At 36.2% G+C, this 18,189-nt stretch overlaps 1 protein-coding gene across 2 annotated transcripts in view; it reads left to right on the top strand.

The window, feature by feature from the left end:
• Positions 1–18,189, top strand: part of BABAM2 (BRISC and BRCA1 A complex member 2) — a 174,149-nt gene that overhangs the window by 30,788 nt on the left and 125,172 nt on the right. For both annotated transcript variants that reach the window (XM_042789267.1, XM_042789266.1), the window contains exon 4: positions 1,905–1,999. In XM_042789267.1, coding sequence (XP_042645201.1) covers positions 1,905–1,999 — 95 coding nt within the window. The remainder of the gene's footprint in view (positions 1–1,904; positions 2,000–18,189) is intronic.

Here is an 18,189-nt window from a genome sequence, read left to right as displayed (position 1 = left end):
ACAAGAACATGGGAAAAACAGATACACTTCTTTCCTTCAGAGTAGCATTGGGCTACCAAAGTTACAAGCCAAGCTATTTCATTGTGCTGTGTTCTGAGTTATTCATAATACACCTCTATCTATGAAGCAAAGCTCAGTCAGAGAACGTATTAAGGTGCTATCTCCTTCAACACATAACCTCGGGAGTTGCCTGCTCTGTATGTAGAAATTGATGAGGTTGTTGTAAGGAGCCGTGCATGACTTTTTAACTGTAGTAAATTTGAAGAAAAGGGTTAGTTCCGGTGACATAGGAACTATCCAGTCTTGTAAAACATAAACTTTTCAGAATTCTTCATTGCTGTATTACCATTTAGGCATTCTAGTAATTATTTTGTCTTACTTAATATAGGTACATTTTCTGTAGGAATTTCATGCAATTTCCTCTAGAATAGGATTGGTGCCTATTTTGTTCTTCTTTTAAATGAAATAAAAGATTTATTTTATGTTGACTATGTTGGATATTTTAACTGGCAGACCTCTACTCTTTCTTGTACCCCACGCTTACACGTGCTCCTGACATTTGGCAAAGGAAGGTCAAGTGCAGACAGGAGAAGCCCACACTGTCCTCTACTGAGTCGCATGATTGGTGAATTCTTGATTTGGAGTGATACTGTAGTGCATACATACCCCCAGCTGCCCATTGGCTTCTTGGTCATGAGCCTTCATCCTCTAAATTAATCTTTACAGCATCCTTGCTTCCAGCTAGAGCCAAGATAAGTTTACCGAATATGTGCAATTAAAACTGTCATGTTGAATGTCTTGAGATGGTGACATCGCTGAGCCAGCAATGTGGCTTTGTAAGATATGTTCAGCTAATGGTTTTCACCAAATCTCCATTTATAATTTTTGAAAAAAAAAGTGGTTCAACTTTCTCTGAACAGAGTTGTTTATAAGGCTTACCACACTGGTTTTACTTTTCTGTGTAGATTTTAAACAAGTGGTAACACATAGTACGTACCGACTTCTTTATTCTAATGCCTACTACCTCTCAAATTTACTTCATGCAAAAGCTCGGAGTTATTCTTCATAAAAAGGAAGGAGTGATTAGGAGGTAGAGAAGTAATGCTAGATGCATTTTTTTTCTTGAATTGAGGGTGTTTCTTTAAGAGCTCACATGCAGATGACCGCCTCTTGACCTATATAAACTCCAAAGTATGTTTACTAGTGAAATAATATAACCCAAATTTTTTTGAACTGTCACATCAGTAACTAATTGTGCATCTTGTGACACTGGCAAGATGAGGACTCAGTGCCAAATTGTGATGAAGTTTTATATTTTAAGTTAATTTTAGTATCCCTATTTAAATGCATAATACTGCATTTTTCTTGGCCAGAATTTGGATAATTGGAATGGTTGCTATTAAACTGTGTATTCTTCCTTTTAAGAGTTGCAGGTAGTGAGGAGAAGGAGTAAGTGCTACTAGGTTTTAAAAGCTCCAGTATTTCAAAAATCCTGATCTTGGTCGTTCACATTTGACTTTGACTTCATATGCAAAACATAGCAGTCTAAATGTGGTACTTTTTTTAAAGCAAGATCCCTTTTCAGACTTGGTGTTTTGAGGCAACCCTCAATAGTGTTTGAATTGCCATTTGAGATATGAAGCAATAATGTATTTCATGTATCATTGCTTGCAGAGGAGGAAGAAGCTGTGCCTTGGGAATTTGACTTCATCCCCCAAAACATCTGATGCTTATCTTGCATGTGAATTTTTGTAAAAAATTATATGTATATATACATGAAGTATATTTAATGTAGCTATCAAATTTTATATTAAAAATGTGTATCATGTGTACAGTATTTAATTTATTTATTTATAATCACATACATAAAAGTGCAAACTGTGTTTTCATTTATTACTTTTCAGGGGATATAATTTTCAATGCTCATTATCCTGACCTACCACCAGATTTTATCTTTGGAGAGGATGCTGAATTTTTGCCAGATCCTTCTGCCTTGCATGTAAGTACTTCACTGTTTGAGAACCTTATACCATGCAAAGAGACCTGGCTTTTTTAGAATAGCTTCAGCAATAAGAATTTGCTAACAAGCAGACTAAAGAAAATAAAAAAGCTTTTATCTCAGTGTCATGTGAGTATAAACACTTTGTCTTCTAATGTGATTTAAGTTTGAATCCATAAATGTAGTGGTGGTTTTAAATATTTTAGTAGTGACAAGATGACGTTTACAATAACTATTCAGATTGTCCTTAAAAAGATGTCTTTTTAATATCTGTCTATTTTAAAAGATCTGTTTCAGCAAAAAGGATTGCTCAATTGTGTTTTTAAAAAACATTTAGTTCCAGAAAAAGTGGCATAATGTTGTGTAGGGATGTCAATTTTTTTCCCAGGAGGATGGATAAAAACAGGTTTTATGTTGTTGAAACTACGGTGTCAAAGAAGTATATCTGCTCATATGTGGTGCTGTTACTATAAAGACAAAGAAATGCCCTTTTAAAAGGTGGATCAAAAGTTATCTTAATGAGAAAATACTTTTAACACAGTCTTATTACTATGAAAGAAGAAACACCGCAACCTGAAACCAAGCATTTTGTTCTCTATTCAAAATTAGCCTCAAGTAGTAAAGCCTTGTTTGAAGAAGCTAACAGTGGTTATGCTTTTAAAATACTTCTCCCTCTCAGAAGCTACTAGTAGTTAACTAAAGCCATATTAAGGTGTTTTGAAACCCAGAGTGATTTTCTCTTTTACTCTCCCCCTCTCTTTGAGCACCATCCTCTTGTTTCTGGGTTGACAGTATTGTTTGTCAGTAGGGTTTCGGCATATTTTTTCTAGTAAGTGTCCAGTGCCTGTAGTTATGGTGCAGAGTTTGGTGGCTGTGTCAGAAAAGTATGCCTTTGCCAGAGAACTCTACTGTAGTTCTTGTTTGGTCGCCCACATTGTATGTCATGATCTCATTTATTTTTTTCCTCAAAATTTTCAGCTTTTATTAGAAAGTTGACCCAAAAAGCAAATGACATGTTAAATATATTTTATTTTATAGGCTACCTGTAAGGTTATATGGAAATCATTGGCACAAACAGGCACCTGGGAATTGAACTTCTCCTGGTGTAGAGCCTTGCTAGGGGAGAGGCTCTTTGCATAGTCCTCTTCTGCAGCCTCTCGTGCTTTATCAGCATGCCTCCAGTGCAGCTGAGTAATTTCATCAGCTATGGGGGCTCCGTAAAGTAAGTCAGAGGCTGTCATATTGTGCTATTCAGTTTTGGGGTACAGATGTCATGGGAGCAGAACGTGAGGCAATGGCCACAGAATTGAGCATGTCCTTCATATGTGTTGTTTTTTTATTTCTAGCTTTACTCACTTCATTTTAAGTTATATTGAAAAACTACACAATCTTAAAAGAACTTTAAGATACTGGTTTTAATAATTATTTTTAGCATACCTAACAGAATTTTCCGAATGGTGAATGTCTTATTTCTTTGCTTCCCCCCAACCACTTTCCTGTTAAAATCACAAACTCCTTTGTAAAGGAGACATGGTGCTCCTGAATGGCGATTTTGTTAGGGTCATTTTTAGAAAAGGTTTTACTTTATATGACAATTCTAGAATTGTTTTCACACTGTTTTATTTACCAGTTCTCCTATTTTCCCCTTTTTCCTGTTTTATTTTTTCACTATCTTACAACCTCCTGAGAAGTATTCACACTGGCGACCACTTTCTACAATTGATGTTAAAGGAAAGGCATTTTTTAATGTTCTGGAGAGCTGAAATTAGTAACAAATAGGAAATGATATATTTAATAAAGATAATATGGGGCATCTTGCAGAAATAGTGTTCAGATGGAGTGTGATGTGGTGCCATATTTCTCACATGAAAAAAAGTCAGTAACAGTAGTGATCCACAGGGAAACCTGCAAGTATAAAAACATCCTTATTTTTCTTTTTCTTACATTGTTCATTAATGATACTTCTTTTGGAAGCATTGCTTTTCTTCTGTCTAAGCACAGAACAAACTTCCCATCCTGTTTCTTGGAAAGCGGCTTGAAGAGCCATTTATTCCCTGATATTAACCAGCCTATTTTAAAATTAATTAAAAACAAACAAAAAAAAAAACCCAAACAAACAAACAAAAACAAACAAACAAACAAACAAAAAAAAAAAAACAAACAAATTTGCAAGCCAACAGCTTTCTTTTGGTCATTATGTCTTGCTATAGTATTCACTATGTAAATGTAACCTTTTTTGGTAACATCCTTGGTCCTTCCTCTGCAGTCGGTCCTGATGTTATCAGAGCAAGTTATCTCCACCTTGCAGCTAGGGTGTATATGGTGTATTTTTGCTTTTGCATTCACCTTTTAATGTTCAACATGTCTTGCAGAGCTTTTCTTCAGAATGTTACATTAACAATAACTTGCGTATTATGCTAAATATTTGAACAAATAACTTTTTTCCATGGATCTTAGAGCTGTTTAATGAAGATAATTGAATTCTAAGATATTAGCAGAATATTTTAATGTGTTAACATATATTTCTACTGACTATATGTAAAAGTAGATTAGCACATTGAGTGTAATTTAATACTCTTCATCTTGAGCAATCTTCAAATACTTTTCCTTCCTGGCAGTCAAAACAGAATTTACCATTCACAAAAGCACGTAGATGGTATTAAATGAGGAGCACAGTCTCTAAGTAATAAATATGTGCCGCCAGATCTGTGGGAATTCTGACATTGAGCCTTCCTGCACTGCTCTCATCTGCCTGAGTGTCTTGTTTTCCATGCAGAAGTCATCACATGCTGTTACGTGGCTTGAGTCAAGCGTTATGCTGAGCTTGAAATGAGAACCAGGTACTCCAGATTCCTCAAGCTCGTGTGGCTGTAATAGAGGCTGTCAGTAGACCTCCCTGAAGACATTTTAATGGTTGTGCTGCAGATTGCTGCAGTCACTCCTTTGGTTTTCATGGCCGTGAGCAGACCTTCAAGTTAGGTTTTCATCTAAGCTGAGTAACAGGTGTTCAGTTAAGCAGCTGTTAACCAGACAGCTAAAGCAAGATTCCAGAAATAATGCATTTTAAAAAGTAGAGGGTGTAGGTGATGACTTCATACTATCTTTTTTTTCCAAAGAATTCCTGAATGGTTGAGCAGTGGGGTGATATATTGAGCACTCTTGTTATAAGCAGAGCTATTCAACTGCTTTGTTAAATAGGTATTGCAGTTGCAGAATCAATTTGAAAATGCTTGTTGGAACTCACCTTTGCCTCTGTCTCACACAAATATTAAAGTCACTTTGGTTTGAAACTGAGGTTGAGTCTCAAGTTCAGCACTGCAAAATATGTGCTTCATTACATGCCTTATCAGAAGTAGTTACTCTGCTGGTTGCAGAGTCTGATTATGTGTATTTTGATCTTCTAGAATGATGTAGAAATTGATGAGCAGCTCAACAGAGGGGTAACTGTTCCTTTTAATTCGGTTTGTCATACAGTTTTAATTACAGTCAGAGGACTACATTTTTCAGGTTGGTGATGCTATTCATGCTCAAAGCACTATTAGAAATAAACGTTTTTAGTTTGTATTTTCATTAAAAATGACCTCACCTATTATATGCATTTGATACTTCTGTGGATAGTGTGCATAAACAAAATGAGGTTCTGAAAGTGTAAATAGAAAAGTTCTTCCCTGCTTTAGTGTTTATTCATTTTGGATGACAAGTATTAGAAATGTATTTTAAAAACAACCTATGATTCACTCTGTTCTGATTAAAAATTCAGTTGGCACAAAACAAGATTAGTGATTGTGTACGGATGAGATTAATTTGGAGCTCATTACAATGACGCCAGTTTGAGTAACAAGAATTGTTTGTTATGTTAGCCTAGTTGATGGTTAATGTGAGCCAGGTAATAATTGAAGTGCTTGTGCAAAATTTTAACCCCATTTTTCCAATGATTTTGAAGTATCTTCCATTTGGCAAAGACAAAACAACAGCAGTATATGCAAGCTAACTGTCAGTTTAAGGATTTGAGTTTTTTAACATCCTACTTCAGATGTCCAGATAGTCTCCCCAGAATTATTCTGCCCCCCCCCATTGCTATCAAAAAGGCTCTATTAGCATTATTGAGAATGGAAGCAAGAGGACATGAGTATTTCCTGACACCCAGGAAGAGTTGAATGTGTCCTTGTGGGCCAATATATACGGGGATACTTAGAGCTGCATTCGTGTGCAAGGAAGGCTTTGCTGTCACAGAACTTCAGAGCATGACCCACTATGGTTCTCATGGCAGTATGTAGCATTGGGAAGATTGTTTTCCTTTGTCTAATTGTTAATACTGAGTACAGATTTCAGTCATTGTGGAGTTGATTCAGCTAATTGTGCTACTCAAGTGTACTGGCTGTCATGCTCTGTATCTTGTGTATAGCAATGTTTAAGTTCTTGTATTTCTAGTTATTAGATGCCATGTTTATCAGTTGGCTATATAATGACTGTCATGAAGACTGTATTGTTTTCTGTGGCTGTGTTCAAAATCTTAATCATTATTACTGTCAACTTGCTGAGTTAGCTTTTAATGGGTAGTGAAGAGGTCCTTTAAATATCTCCCTCTTCGGTAATTGTTCTTCATTTACTATCAGGTGTATAACAGCATCAATTATTCCCATGCTCACAGTAGCTACAAAAAAGCCCAAACACCTGTTATATTAATTAATGCTATTTGAACTATTTTGTTCTAAAAGGTCTGGCTGTTGTTGGCAAAGATGCAGGTTATGTGTTCTAGTAGGAACGCCCCTACATAAGAGCAATAAGCATGATGGCTTTCAGAATATGACTTTAAAGTCATGGTGATGGGTTCTCTTTGCCTGGAAAATGTGTGATTAAGTTCAAACTATTTTAGCATTGCTATCTCTTCTGCTTGTTCTATTTGGGATGGCAGCAGCAGATTTCATTCTTGGACCCCTAACCTACCACTGTTGTACTGAAAGCCTTAAATTACTTCGGTTTCAGTTGAACTTGGGGAATTTAAGTGAAACAGTGTAGGATTGGATCCTGCATTTTATTAGAAGGTTTTTTTTCTTATTTTTAACTTACTTTATACTCACATTTTTTGTGTTCTCTTTTCAATCATGTCTTGAATTTATATGTCAAAATGTGTTTTGATTATTTATAATCCAGTGGTATCTACTGTTTAATTTTCAAAAACAAACATGAATCCTGAAAACTGTTTATTCCTGTCCTATATTGATCCTACCCATTTGTGTGGGGATATATGTATGTGTGCATACCTATACACATATATATGATAACCTATATATAAGGCTAGGTTCTTTATATGCATATGGCCACTGAGGCCTTGCTGAGGTTTAATCCATTTAATGGATTTTCATCCATAGTGTTGTACTAGGGGGAAAAAAAATAATTAATTTGTCATATGCATTCAACCATCTTATTAATGGTCATACAGTTAGATGGACCCGAAGGTTGGACCAGAATAACAGGATGCTTAAATCTTAATATACCGACTGAGAAAGATGTTTAGGCTTATGTTTCTTTCAAGCTATGTCTATTTATCTTACACCTAAGCCCAGAGCATTGGCCTGAATTTCTGGGTCTTTTCCTGAATTAATGTTGAGTCAATCTTGATTTCTCAATTAATTCACTGATTTTTTACGTGGGAAACAGTTGCTACCAGGCTTGAGAAAGTCTGCTGCTTCTCTACTAGAATGAAACTGCATGGCTGCATGAGTACACTTTCTTTTGCTCTTCTAGTGTAAAATCAGTTGCATATCCTGAAATCTGGTGAGTGGAGAAGGAGCACTTACATACTGGTCTTAGCTGAGAGTTGTAGTATGAATACTAGCAAAATCATAATTTGTCTTTTAACTACCAGAGTTCTTGCATGGCAGGAGGGATCGCATGCTCACCTTTGCAGCCTTGCTCTTCTCTGACACTGCAGTCCCTGGAGGCTGGAAATGCTAGAGGTGGGACAAGCTTGCATCCAATCCTGGGTGTGAGAAATAGCTGAGCAGGTTGTCAGTGAGCCGGTGCACAAACCAAAGCTTAGGCTGTGCCTACACCTATATTCTGTGTATTGTCAAAGCTGTTAGGTACCTTTGCCAATTTTTTTTTTTTTTTTGAATGGTGTTCAGCAAGGGGCCCTTGCATGACTGAAATCAGAATGCATTTCAAACTTAGTTATTTTGTTTCTTAACTCCCTTTATTTAATTTTGTGTTTTATTTATTTTACAGGTTCAGTTAGATACTCGCTGTTTGCATCTTCTGGTGTTCCTTCCAATTCTCCAGGATGTTTGCCTGAGTTTCTGTGCAAACTCCTAACTTTGAGTTCCAGGCAATTGATCTTATTATGGCACTTATTCCAAATGTTTCAAGATTTTCTCTGGAAACCCATTTCAACATCTGATGGTCCTCCAGTCCACTTATTCTGTAGGGCATGAAAATATCCCATTAGAGATACAGCCAGTCTATATTAGTCCCCTGTACTAATGTATCTTGCCCTAAGGATAAGTGAAGTCTACCAATATGAACAGGAGAAAAATTAAAGTTGTGAACTCTGTGATCATGTTAGATAACAGACTGGGGGGAGGGAGGGAGAGGGGAGGGAACCTTTGAATATTCTTTAAGGGATAGTTGAAGTCACTGAATCTGCAATTACTCTTCCAGGCAATGACTCTGTTGGGTCTGTGACTTACTCCCTCCCAACATCAGTTGTCCATGTTGCTGGATATTTTTACAAGGGCAACTCACAGTCCATGAAGACAAAACAAAAGTTGCTCCTTTGCCTTGTTTTTTCTATCAGTTTTAATAGGCTTTGACCACTTTCAGAGACCTTTCATCACTTTTCACTTAAGGACCTGTGCCTGGCAACTCTTCTGCTACCTGTTTCAAAGACATCTGCATCTAGTGCTATCCCCTCTATGATCAGGGTGTGTTACTGTTGCTCCTTTTCAGCAGGAACTCTTAAAGGGATTTCTAGACTTTGTGAGAAGGATAGTTTTAGAAAGAGCTTGGAGGAAACCGTGGAACTTGCTCAGCTTTTCTCAGTATATTACACTGCTACTAACCATGTCAATGCCTCTCTCTGTCAGCAGTGGTTTTTTGTGGCCAGGCAGGTTGATCTAGCAATGCTCTAGTCTCCTTCACTCTCCCTTCCCAATATGTTCAATAGGCATCAGTTTTTCCTTCGAGAAGCAGATTTCTCTATTTTCAGTGACGGTTGCCTGAGAAAACAGCAGGGTTGAGCAAACTGGAAGACTCTTCGGGTGGATGGTGTTGTATTGGAGGGAAACTATGCGCCGTGGCATAACTTCAGGTTGCCAATTACCAGACACTGATGCTTAAATTTGTTCATGTATTCATATGTATATACAATATACCTGCTTTGCAGGAAGTAAAGACCTTGCTAGTGGTAAGGGTGGTATAATGAGTTCCAGCATTTCATTGACTTTCAAGTCATTAGTTTAAATCAAAAATAGAAAGTTGGATATCCCAAGCCGGACATATGAAAGCAGGGATGTCTTTTATTTGGGAGTCTGTGAATGCAGTAATAATGTTGGTATTGAAAATTCTTTAATATGAACCAGTGAACTGATAAAGTAGTTATGACTATTTTTTGCTTCAGTTAATGAAAATATGATCGTACTTTACTTGAGCAATGTTTTATTAAAATTTGGAAAAAAAATTATTATTAGAGAAACTGGCAGAAAATTGAAGGTTTCTGGCCCTGATGTGTAATGGTACTGGCACAACACCACTTCCTCACAAGAACTCTAGAACAGTAAGAAATGGCTTGGCTTGAAGGCAACAGCTTGTTAGCTTTCTAGAAACACATTTACAAGGTTTTCTTTCTTCTTTTCTTTTTTTTTTTTTTTTTTAATAGAAAAGATCAGATCTAGCACAGTCTTCTTGTATTGAGATTACATTTAAATTCATTGTGGTATGCCCAATGAATTCAAGCTGTTGGGCCATGATAATTCATTTTTCTGTAGAGAAAGTCGGTCATTGCTTATGAATATGCAAGCAGAACAGACTTTTAAATTAACTGATTACAGAAGGTCAGTTAGAAGTAATCATTCTGTCTGATAATGCAGTTTCATATTTGATCAAATTAATTAAATTCTAGACTGTGAATTCTGTTATAATTTATAATTGTACTTTCCTCCAATGGGATTAGTTTAAGTCTGGGACCCTGCAGGTTCTTTCCTTCAGAAGATATTGTTGGGGCAAAGAAATGTCTTTGTACTCAGAGTAATTTTTCAAAGGATCTATTAGTTTTCCCAAACAGATGAGGGCACAAGCTATATTTTCTTTTCTTTTTACTGGTCTGAGTTTCCACCTGTATTTGTTTCAAAAACCTCTCTTTGTTTTACTCATTCTCTACATGCTTTTATGTCTGCATTTCCTTGCTATCTTCCATCTCACATCCTCAGGCATATGTGCTCCTTTTTAAAGATAATTGCAGAAATATAGTTCAAATTCAGTCAATATCTTGTGTCTTTTGTTTGCAGTATTAGCATTCTGTCTTCCCAGAGATGCAGCTTTTACTTGCATAAAGGAACCAAAGGAGTGTTATTTTCTTACAATGCTTTTTGGAGAAGAGATAACTAATTTGCATTAATTTGTCCAGTATAGTAGAGGAATAATTTTGATTTGCAATGTCTTATGATTTACACAATGGTATTTTGTAAATGTTTTTCTTTAGGGACTGAATTTTCAAGGCCCTATAAACTCTCTTGTAGTACAGATATGAATATAACGATGGAAATACTGCTTGGCCAGTGATATCCACCATACGATATATTGATTTTAATTTATGGGATTTTGAAAGGGGGAAAAAAATAGTTAGAAGAAAACAGTTCTGTGTGTGCCACCCAACAATAAATGCTCAAGGGATGTTAGTGGATGCTGTCCAAAATATTAGCTGTGAAGGTTCTGCCTCTTTTCTGTAGCTAAAATTACTTGTTTTGACAGGAAAGGAAAAACCCCAAGAACTGATAAGAGTGAAAGACTTGCTATTTAAAAAGGGACTCCTGAGGTAAAGCATTAACATTGAGACAGTAGTCTGTTCTCTGGTCCACTGAGGGTCTGAGGAGTTGGGGCCAGTTTACGCTGCCATCAGTGCATGATGAGTAAGTCTTTAGGTAAAATATGTATGTGCGTATGTCTTGTGTTGAAATTTATCTTATCTTCATGCTTTGTTCCTTTTACTTGCCATGTCTAGTTAAATATGTACGCCTCTGGTAACAGACTCCCAAGTGGAAGAGTACTGTGTATTCACATGAATTAACTGATGATTAGTGCACTGGGTTCCCTGTCCTGGGATTTATACGTGCTGATGGAATTAAGAAGTATTCTAAGAGCAGGTAAAGGTACCATCTGCTTTCTGAGAGAGGTGTACTGGGAGGTCTGGAAAGGAAGAAAACTTGCTCAAATCCCTTAGCAAAGTAGGACAAAAAATCCTTATGCATGCCAAGCCTTTAGAAGATTAATTAGATAGTATTATACTCTCTTTCTTTTGATAGTAGACAATTGTAGCTTTTAAGGGTCTGATTATATTGTAAGAGAGCTCTGAGGGAGAAACAGGCAGACTTTTTCAGGAAGAGTGCACGACTTAAATATTCTGTTCTGGGCTCAACTTCACAATTTCTGCATCTCCAGAGCACCCTTAACATAAAAAGATCAGCTATCTCTTAACAGCAGGGCATAGGGGTAATTTGTAGTAACCTTTAGAAGTCGAGTTCATTCTTTTTTGGGGGGAATGGTACTTGAGAGGCAGTAGTGCATTTATTCCAGGTGAATGCAGAAGAGTGATCTCTTTGTGTCAGATTTGCTAGGCTTTATTTTGGAGTTGCTTTGGGTATGGGATCGTTAATGAAGAATCATACTGTGTGTGGCCAGCAGAAGAAAAAAGGGAAAATAATTTTATACAAAATGTAAGGTGTTTTTCTGAAAGTGGAATTAATTTCTTAGTATGTTGTTTTTCTTCTCTATATTTTTATGCTAATTCAGGGCTTTCAGGTATTTAAGATTTCAGCTAAGCATTTATAAGCTGTTGTACTTTCTGCATCCAGTTTTCACAACCTCTCACTAAAAATAAAAAATAAAATAAATACTGACTGTTCCAAGCTTTGCATTTTTGTGAACTTTTCATCTGTTATATACAGTAGCTAGTAGAGAACACAAGGTCTGTAAGTTCTTCAGTTGTATTTGACATGACAAAAGTGCTCCTGAATTGAACTGTTTTTATGAAATGTTAAGTTTTGATGTTTGCTTGTGCCCAGAAATCATCATTTCAAGCAGATCACTCCAGAAAGTTGTTCCAGTGGTGCTTTGGGGGAGGGGGATATGAAGAACCTGTGAAAATAAGATGACAAGTAGATGGCATGTAGGTTTACAGTGATTGACTTGAAACTGCAGCCTGTAGGATGTTTAAGTGCTGGCTGCTAAGAAACTGAAGCCTTTGAAGTTGTTATAACACTCCAGCCCTGCAAATACTGTGAAAAATATCTGTTGATAGAAAGATGTGAGCATATGGCAGATAATTATCCTGTGCCTTTTTCTGTGAGCAATTTTCCCATGGTAGCCCATGAAGACTATAGCAAAGCAGGGACTGAAACCAGATATCCCGATTTCTAGACAGGTACTATAACCACTGGACCAATATCTGCTCTGCATTTATATGAAGCATAAGTGCTGATATCACAGTGTGATCTTTATCATTTCAGGTAAAAACTTACATTGGTACTGATTTTAAGCCAATGTAGGATGCAAGTTTTGTGCATGTGGTGTGCAGAGATATAAACAAAATGCAAATCTGTACTTACATTATTCTTTATGATAATTCTGGATGAAAGATGCTATAGAAATGCATTACCACTGTTATGGGCTTGGGAGGTTTTGTTTACTGACATTTTCTCGTGAAAGTTAATTTCTCGCTTAGAAATATAAAAGTACACTAACTTAAAATAAGATCTTGCTGTTGTTTCCTGTAGTATAGCCAGGAAAAACAGTTACAATCTGTCTTCTTTAAAATCACATTCCTGGAAGATATTCTGGCAACCTGGATATTTAAACACATTTCAAAGAAAAACAACTTCAGATCAATTAGAAATTGTTACTGTATTTTCTTTCTGATAGTATAGAATTATAGTTTACTGCAGACATTGCCTAGAGTTGTGAAATAAGCAGTAACCTGCGAAGGAGGCTGTGAATTGGCTGCTTACAGAACAAGAGGTGCATTATGTCCTGAAAAAAGGGAGAATAGATAATCACGGACACAGAGTAGTTTGCATAGGTTCTTGATCAGGAAGGGTAAGGGAAAGACTGCAAAGCACAAAATGTTCCAGAACAAAACTTAAATGTGGTTTCTTTGCCAAAAGTTTAATAGTATGGCTACTTTGGAAGGCTAAATTCTGCATGTCTTTGCTAGTAGGGCTGAGAAGCTACTTTGTGGGGGTTTTTCACTTGCCTCACCTCCAAGAAGATCTCATTAAAACTGAGACTGTCTGGCTGCAAATTTTCTTTGTCTCTTTTTGAAATCCAGTTGGTGTCATTGCTATTCATTTAAATGAGTTACTGTTGAAATGGCTTAAATTGCACTCTGTGGGTGGCCTTATAATATCTTTACTCTGCCTCTTTGTACACACTAAGTGAATGCATTTTCTCAACATTTTGGTTGTGGCTGATGGTCCAGAAAACTTTTCCTATCAAACTGCTCACTCACTATACGGCCAACTCCTGTCAGGAGACAGGATCAAGAGCCCAGGAATTCAAAGATTGACTTTGCACCCCAACAAAATCTGTGGGGTTATACTTCTTAATGAACATTATGCTCTTCAGTGAGCTTGTTTAAATTAATATCTGTCAGATCTTCAGAACAGATCTCCTGAATCACTTTGGATTTCTCCAGTGTAGACACAGTATAATGGATGCCTGTGGTCTACTCATCTCTGTATAATAACTGAATACTATTTTTCTATTTATATTGCCACACAGCATGAGGTAGAGGGCAAAGTTAGTGGATGTGCATGCTATTGCTTAATTACTCTAAGGTCTAGATAACTATTTTCTCAAAGACCTTTTCCTGAAACTTAAGTCTAATAATGGAAAAAGTTAGCAATTACCAGGGAAGCCACTGCCACAAAATACTCAATTTCCTGAGGTTGAAGTGCTTATTCACCGACAAGTAGTTATTGGACATCTTCTGTATCACAGTAGCTACAACTGTGTGGGCAATGATGCTTCTGGAGTCTGGTCTTTATCATATGCAAGTTCTCGGTCCATTATTCTTCCTGTAGACCATTTTGAGTTCATTCCCTAATTGAAAAAATGGGGATTGGCCAGTCATCACAAATGACATTACCAGGCTTTTGTGTCCACAAGTAAATAAGTAGTCATCTTCTGATGCTACCAAAAATAAACTCCGTAAGATGAGGTAGCAGTTTACCTTTTTGGAAAACTAAAGTTACACAAGTTGTGGTATGTCCAAGCCAAAAGCCAATTAAAAGATTGAAATTAAGATCTGAAGTGTGTTGTTGCTCCTAGTTTTAGTGGAGGTTACAGAGAGGCATGCAAGCAGTGTCCAGATAGAAGAGAATTGTTTAATTGAGCCTCCATCTGTGCGCTCAGAAATGACAGGTAAGTTCTTCCATGATATGCTGAGAAAAATGTAACATTAAAAATGGTCGTAACCAATCTGAGATGTGCATGTAAGCCTTCATATGAGATGAGTGTGAATGCAGAACTAGTTGCAGATGCATGGTTTGAGTTGATTCATACTTGTATATTGTTGTACGGTGGGCCACTTTCAGTTTAGCTGGCTAACTTCTGAGTGACTTGGAGTCTGCACTGCGGAGTTCACTTAAAGATATCTATTGGCAAACAAGACAAGGAATTGCATCCAAGTCTGTATTTCTTTATTTTAAATGCATTAGTGATCGTTCTGTAAAATTTGATTAACTCTCTGGAAAGTCTGCAGAAATCTCATTTCAAATTTAAAAAGATTTATTAAATGAAATATGTAACTTAGTCTGTCAGTACTGCAGTCAATGTGCTCATTTTTTTATAAAAAAAAATCGTTTAAATTGCAATTTTATAGCAATTTCAGATAAAAATCTCTTTTCAACATGCATGTTATTTGGTAAAATGATATGAAAGTATGCATTTTGTCAGGGACAAAATTGAAGGTGGTGAACAGAGCAGAAGATTTTCATAGAAGCCACAAAAAACAAGTCTTTTGTGGTATCCATATTTGCTGGTTAATTTCTTTAACTGAGTTTTACATACCTGCCAGGCTTTAACAGTCTGGCTGTAGAAAATGAGATTATGTGTGTTTTTGTATTTCCAGGGTTTTTCTGAAGCTGTAACAACTAAAATAGTTTTGAAGTTGCATTTGAGGATAATTCTTATGGAAGATCTGAGTTTTGTGGCAAACTTTGGAGCCATGGAACACAGAAACACTGGAAGCTTGCTTTGGTTTTCTAATGTTTTAAATATTTTAAAATTCTGTTTTTTAAAAAACTATATTGGCTAAGGTTGGCATACAGCCTTCAGGCAAACAATCAGAAAATGGAGCAGACAGGCTACTACTACTTTTTGCTCCAAAGCCTTTAGTTTAAGATTTTGCTGATCAAAACAGTTCCCAAAGTCTAATGGTGAATATAATACTGCATTGCTAAATTAAATTTTATTTAAATGATCCTTTATCTCTAAAGAAGGAGGTCAATTTACTGTTGCATGGACACTTCTCATTGACTGAAGTGACAAATCCTTGCACGTTCTCTGAAGAATCATTGTAATGCTGAAACTGTAGCAATTAATACATTCTATGAGGAATAAACTTGATAAACATCAATTTCTGCTTTAGTTAGGTTTCAACAATATATGTTTCAAGTGATTGCTTACTTTGATTTCAAAAACAGAAGGAAGATTAAAGAAGGTACTGTTTGAAACTGAGAGAACAATGTAACACGCATTTTGACAAACTGTTGAAATTGGATCAAAATAAAATGTTTTTAAAGCATTTTCAGATTAATGAACCTAGTGCTTAGGGCAAATAAGCAGTGCTTAAAGACATGTAAAAAGAAATTTCATACGTAAATATGTCATTGTATTCAGAGTGTTTGTGTTAAATTTTTTTAATTTAGTTCCTCTGAAAACAACAGCACTTCTGCAAAGTTAACAAAATAGCTAGAAATGTAATGGCCAATTGCCAAATAACAAGCACTACAATAATATAATTCTAAAGTTAAAAATTAATGTTTATTTAAATCAGAACTTGTGTTACAGAAAATTTGTGTAACCATTGTATGTTTACTCTTTCATCACTGAGAATCTGTTATAATTGATATATGTATTGGGTGGGTACATGAATTTTTCTCCAGGTGATGTTTTTTAACCAGTTTATACTTTGTTTGAATCTAGTTACTGAATGAAAGGTATTTAGTAAGTATCCTACAGTCAAATCATTCATTTTAATTCCTGTAGCTTTAAGGCAGTACAGCATAAACACTATTTTGATTCAGTGTGCTTGAATTCTTTGAAGAGAGCAATACTCTAGCTCCATGGTGAACAAATGACAATGGATTTCCTTTTGCTCTTTTTTTGTTCTGTAGTGTAATGTTATTTAAAAAACAAAAGGTTCAGTTGCATTTAGGTCAGTTATTAAAATATTGTTGGTCATTTCCTTTGACAGAACATTTCTATTGTGTTATACCAATGTCATTAGGAGGAAAGGTTATTCCCACTTGTCTGGCTGATATCAATACAAACTGGCATATTATATCCTCTGGCTTTCTGGAAATGCTTTATTTGAGCAGCAGCTTGGGAACAGAAAATTTAAGGTTATACACAGTCTGGTTTCAGACTGCATGATACAAAATGTGTTTCCTAGAAGACACTGTCTACCTGGTGTATTTTTCTCCAGTATTTTGTAGCATCGGATAAGCTTGAATGGGTTTGAGTTGGGAATGAAGTTTTGCCAGCTGTAGATGGCAGACAAAGTAGAACAAGGCTCTCAGTCAGTGCGTAGTATTTGAGGAACTTACATGAGCTGCGTTGTATCTTACCCATGTACCAATTACTCTGGAATGTAGTTTACCTTTTAAGATATGGCAATGATCCCCATTTCATAGGTGTTCTCACTGTCTAGCAGGAAAAAAAATACAGAGTACTTCAAGTCATGGTCAAATGTGAAGTCTGTGACACTGTGGTAGCTTCTAAAGGCAGAGGTTCAAAGATAGCATCTTAGCCATGCTGAGCAGCCCTTTCTTCCAGAATCATAGTGAACAGGAGAACAGGAGTACGGTTTAATCCCGTAACTGTTCATTGAACTGTTCATTCATCTATGTAAAGCAAAGCAAATCGTGGTCAGCTGTTATGCCCTGTTGTGTTTCTTAAGCTGAGCCTGTCAGTCTTGGGTGAGTCTGTAAATCAGGCAAACCTCAGGTCATTTTCAAATCTGTACTCTAGCGGTAAGTGTTCCCCTAAGTGCTCCATCCGCATTCATAAGATTATAAGTTTGGGTTGTTTTTTTTTTTTTTTTGTATCAAAGCAAAAACAAGACTATGTTTCTGAAGAATATGAGCACCACCTTCCAAAATTCTGTTTCCCCCAACCATTTTCATGTGACAGGAATATATGTTCTTCATCCTAGTCATAGGAATGAGTGATGCGTAGACAGTTAATGCAGCAGTGCCAGCCACAGTCATTCAAAAATCATGAATCATGTTGCTGAAAGTCATGACAGTGGTCTAAAAACCATGTTTATGAGATACAAAATGGATTGTATGTCTAAATTGTTTTTCTTTTATTTTTGTCTCTTTTTTTTTCTGTATGTAGGTAGTGCATACACAGATTTCTTTGCCTCTCTGGTAGCAGTTAACTTAAATGAAAAGGGGTGGTGGGGATGGGTAGAATGTAGCTGAAATTCTTTTAAAATTGGTCCCCTCCAGGACTGGGGACTTTAGGAAAAACAACATGTGGTAAGATTTGATATAAAATTGCCTTAGTAAACATTACTGATTTTTTTTTTTCCTCCAAAAAAAGCAAGATTTTCAAGGAAGCAATACATATTTCATGTCACTTTCACTGACAAATTAGACTTGTATGTTTTAAGTGGTGATGTTGAAAATGAGAAATTAATTTTGATAACATTTGAATATATATGACTTTAGAGAGAAACAAATACAAAGTTG

The sequence above is a fragment of the Tyto alba genome, unplaced genomic scaffold, assembly GCF_018691265.1.
Source record: "Tyto alba isolate M040663 unplaced genomic scaffold, T.alba_DEE_v4.0 Super-Scaffold_16, whole genome shotgun sequence".
Taxonomy (NCBI): Eukaryota; Metazoa; Chordata; class Aves; order Strigiformes; family Tytonidae; genus Tyto; species Tyto alba.
The sequence above is the reverse complement of the archived record's forward strand: the minus strand, read 5'-3'. Positions and strand labels throughout refer to the sequence as shown.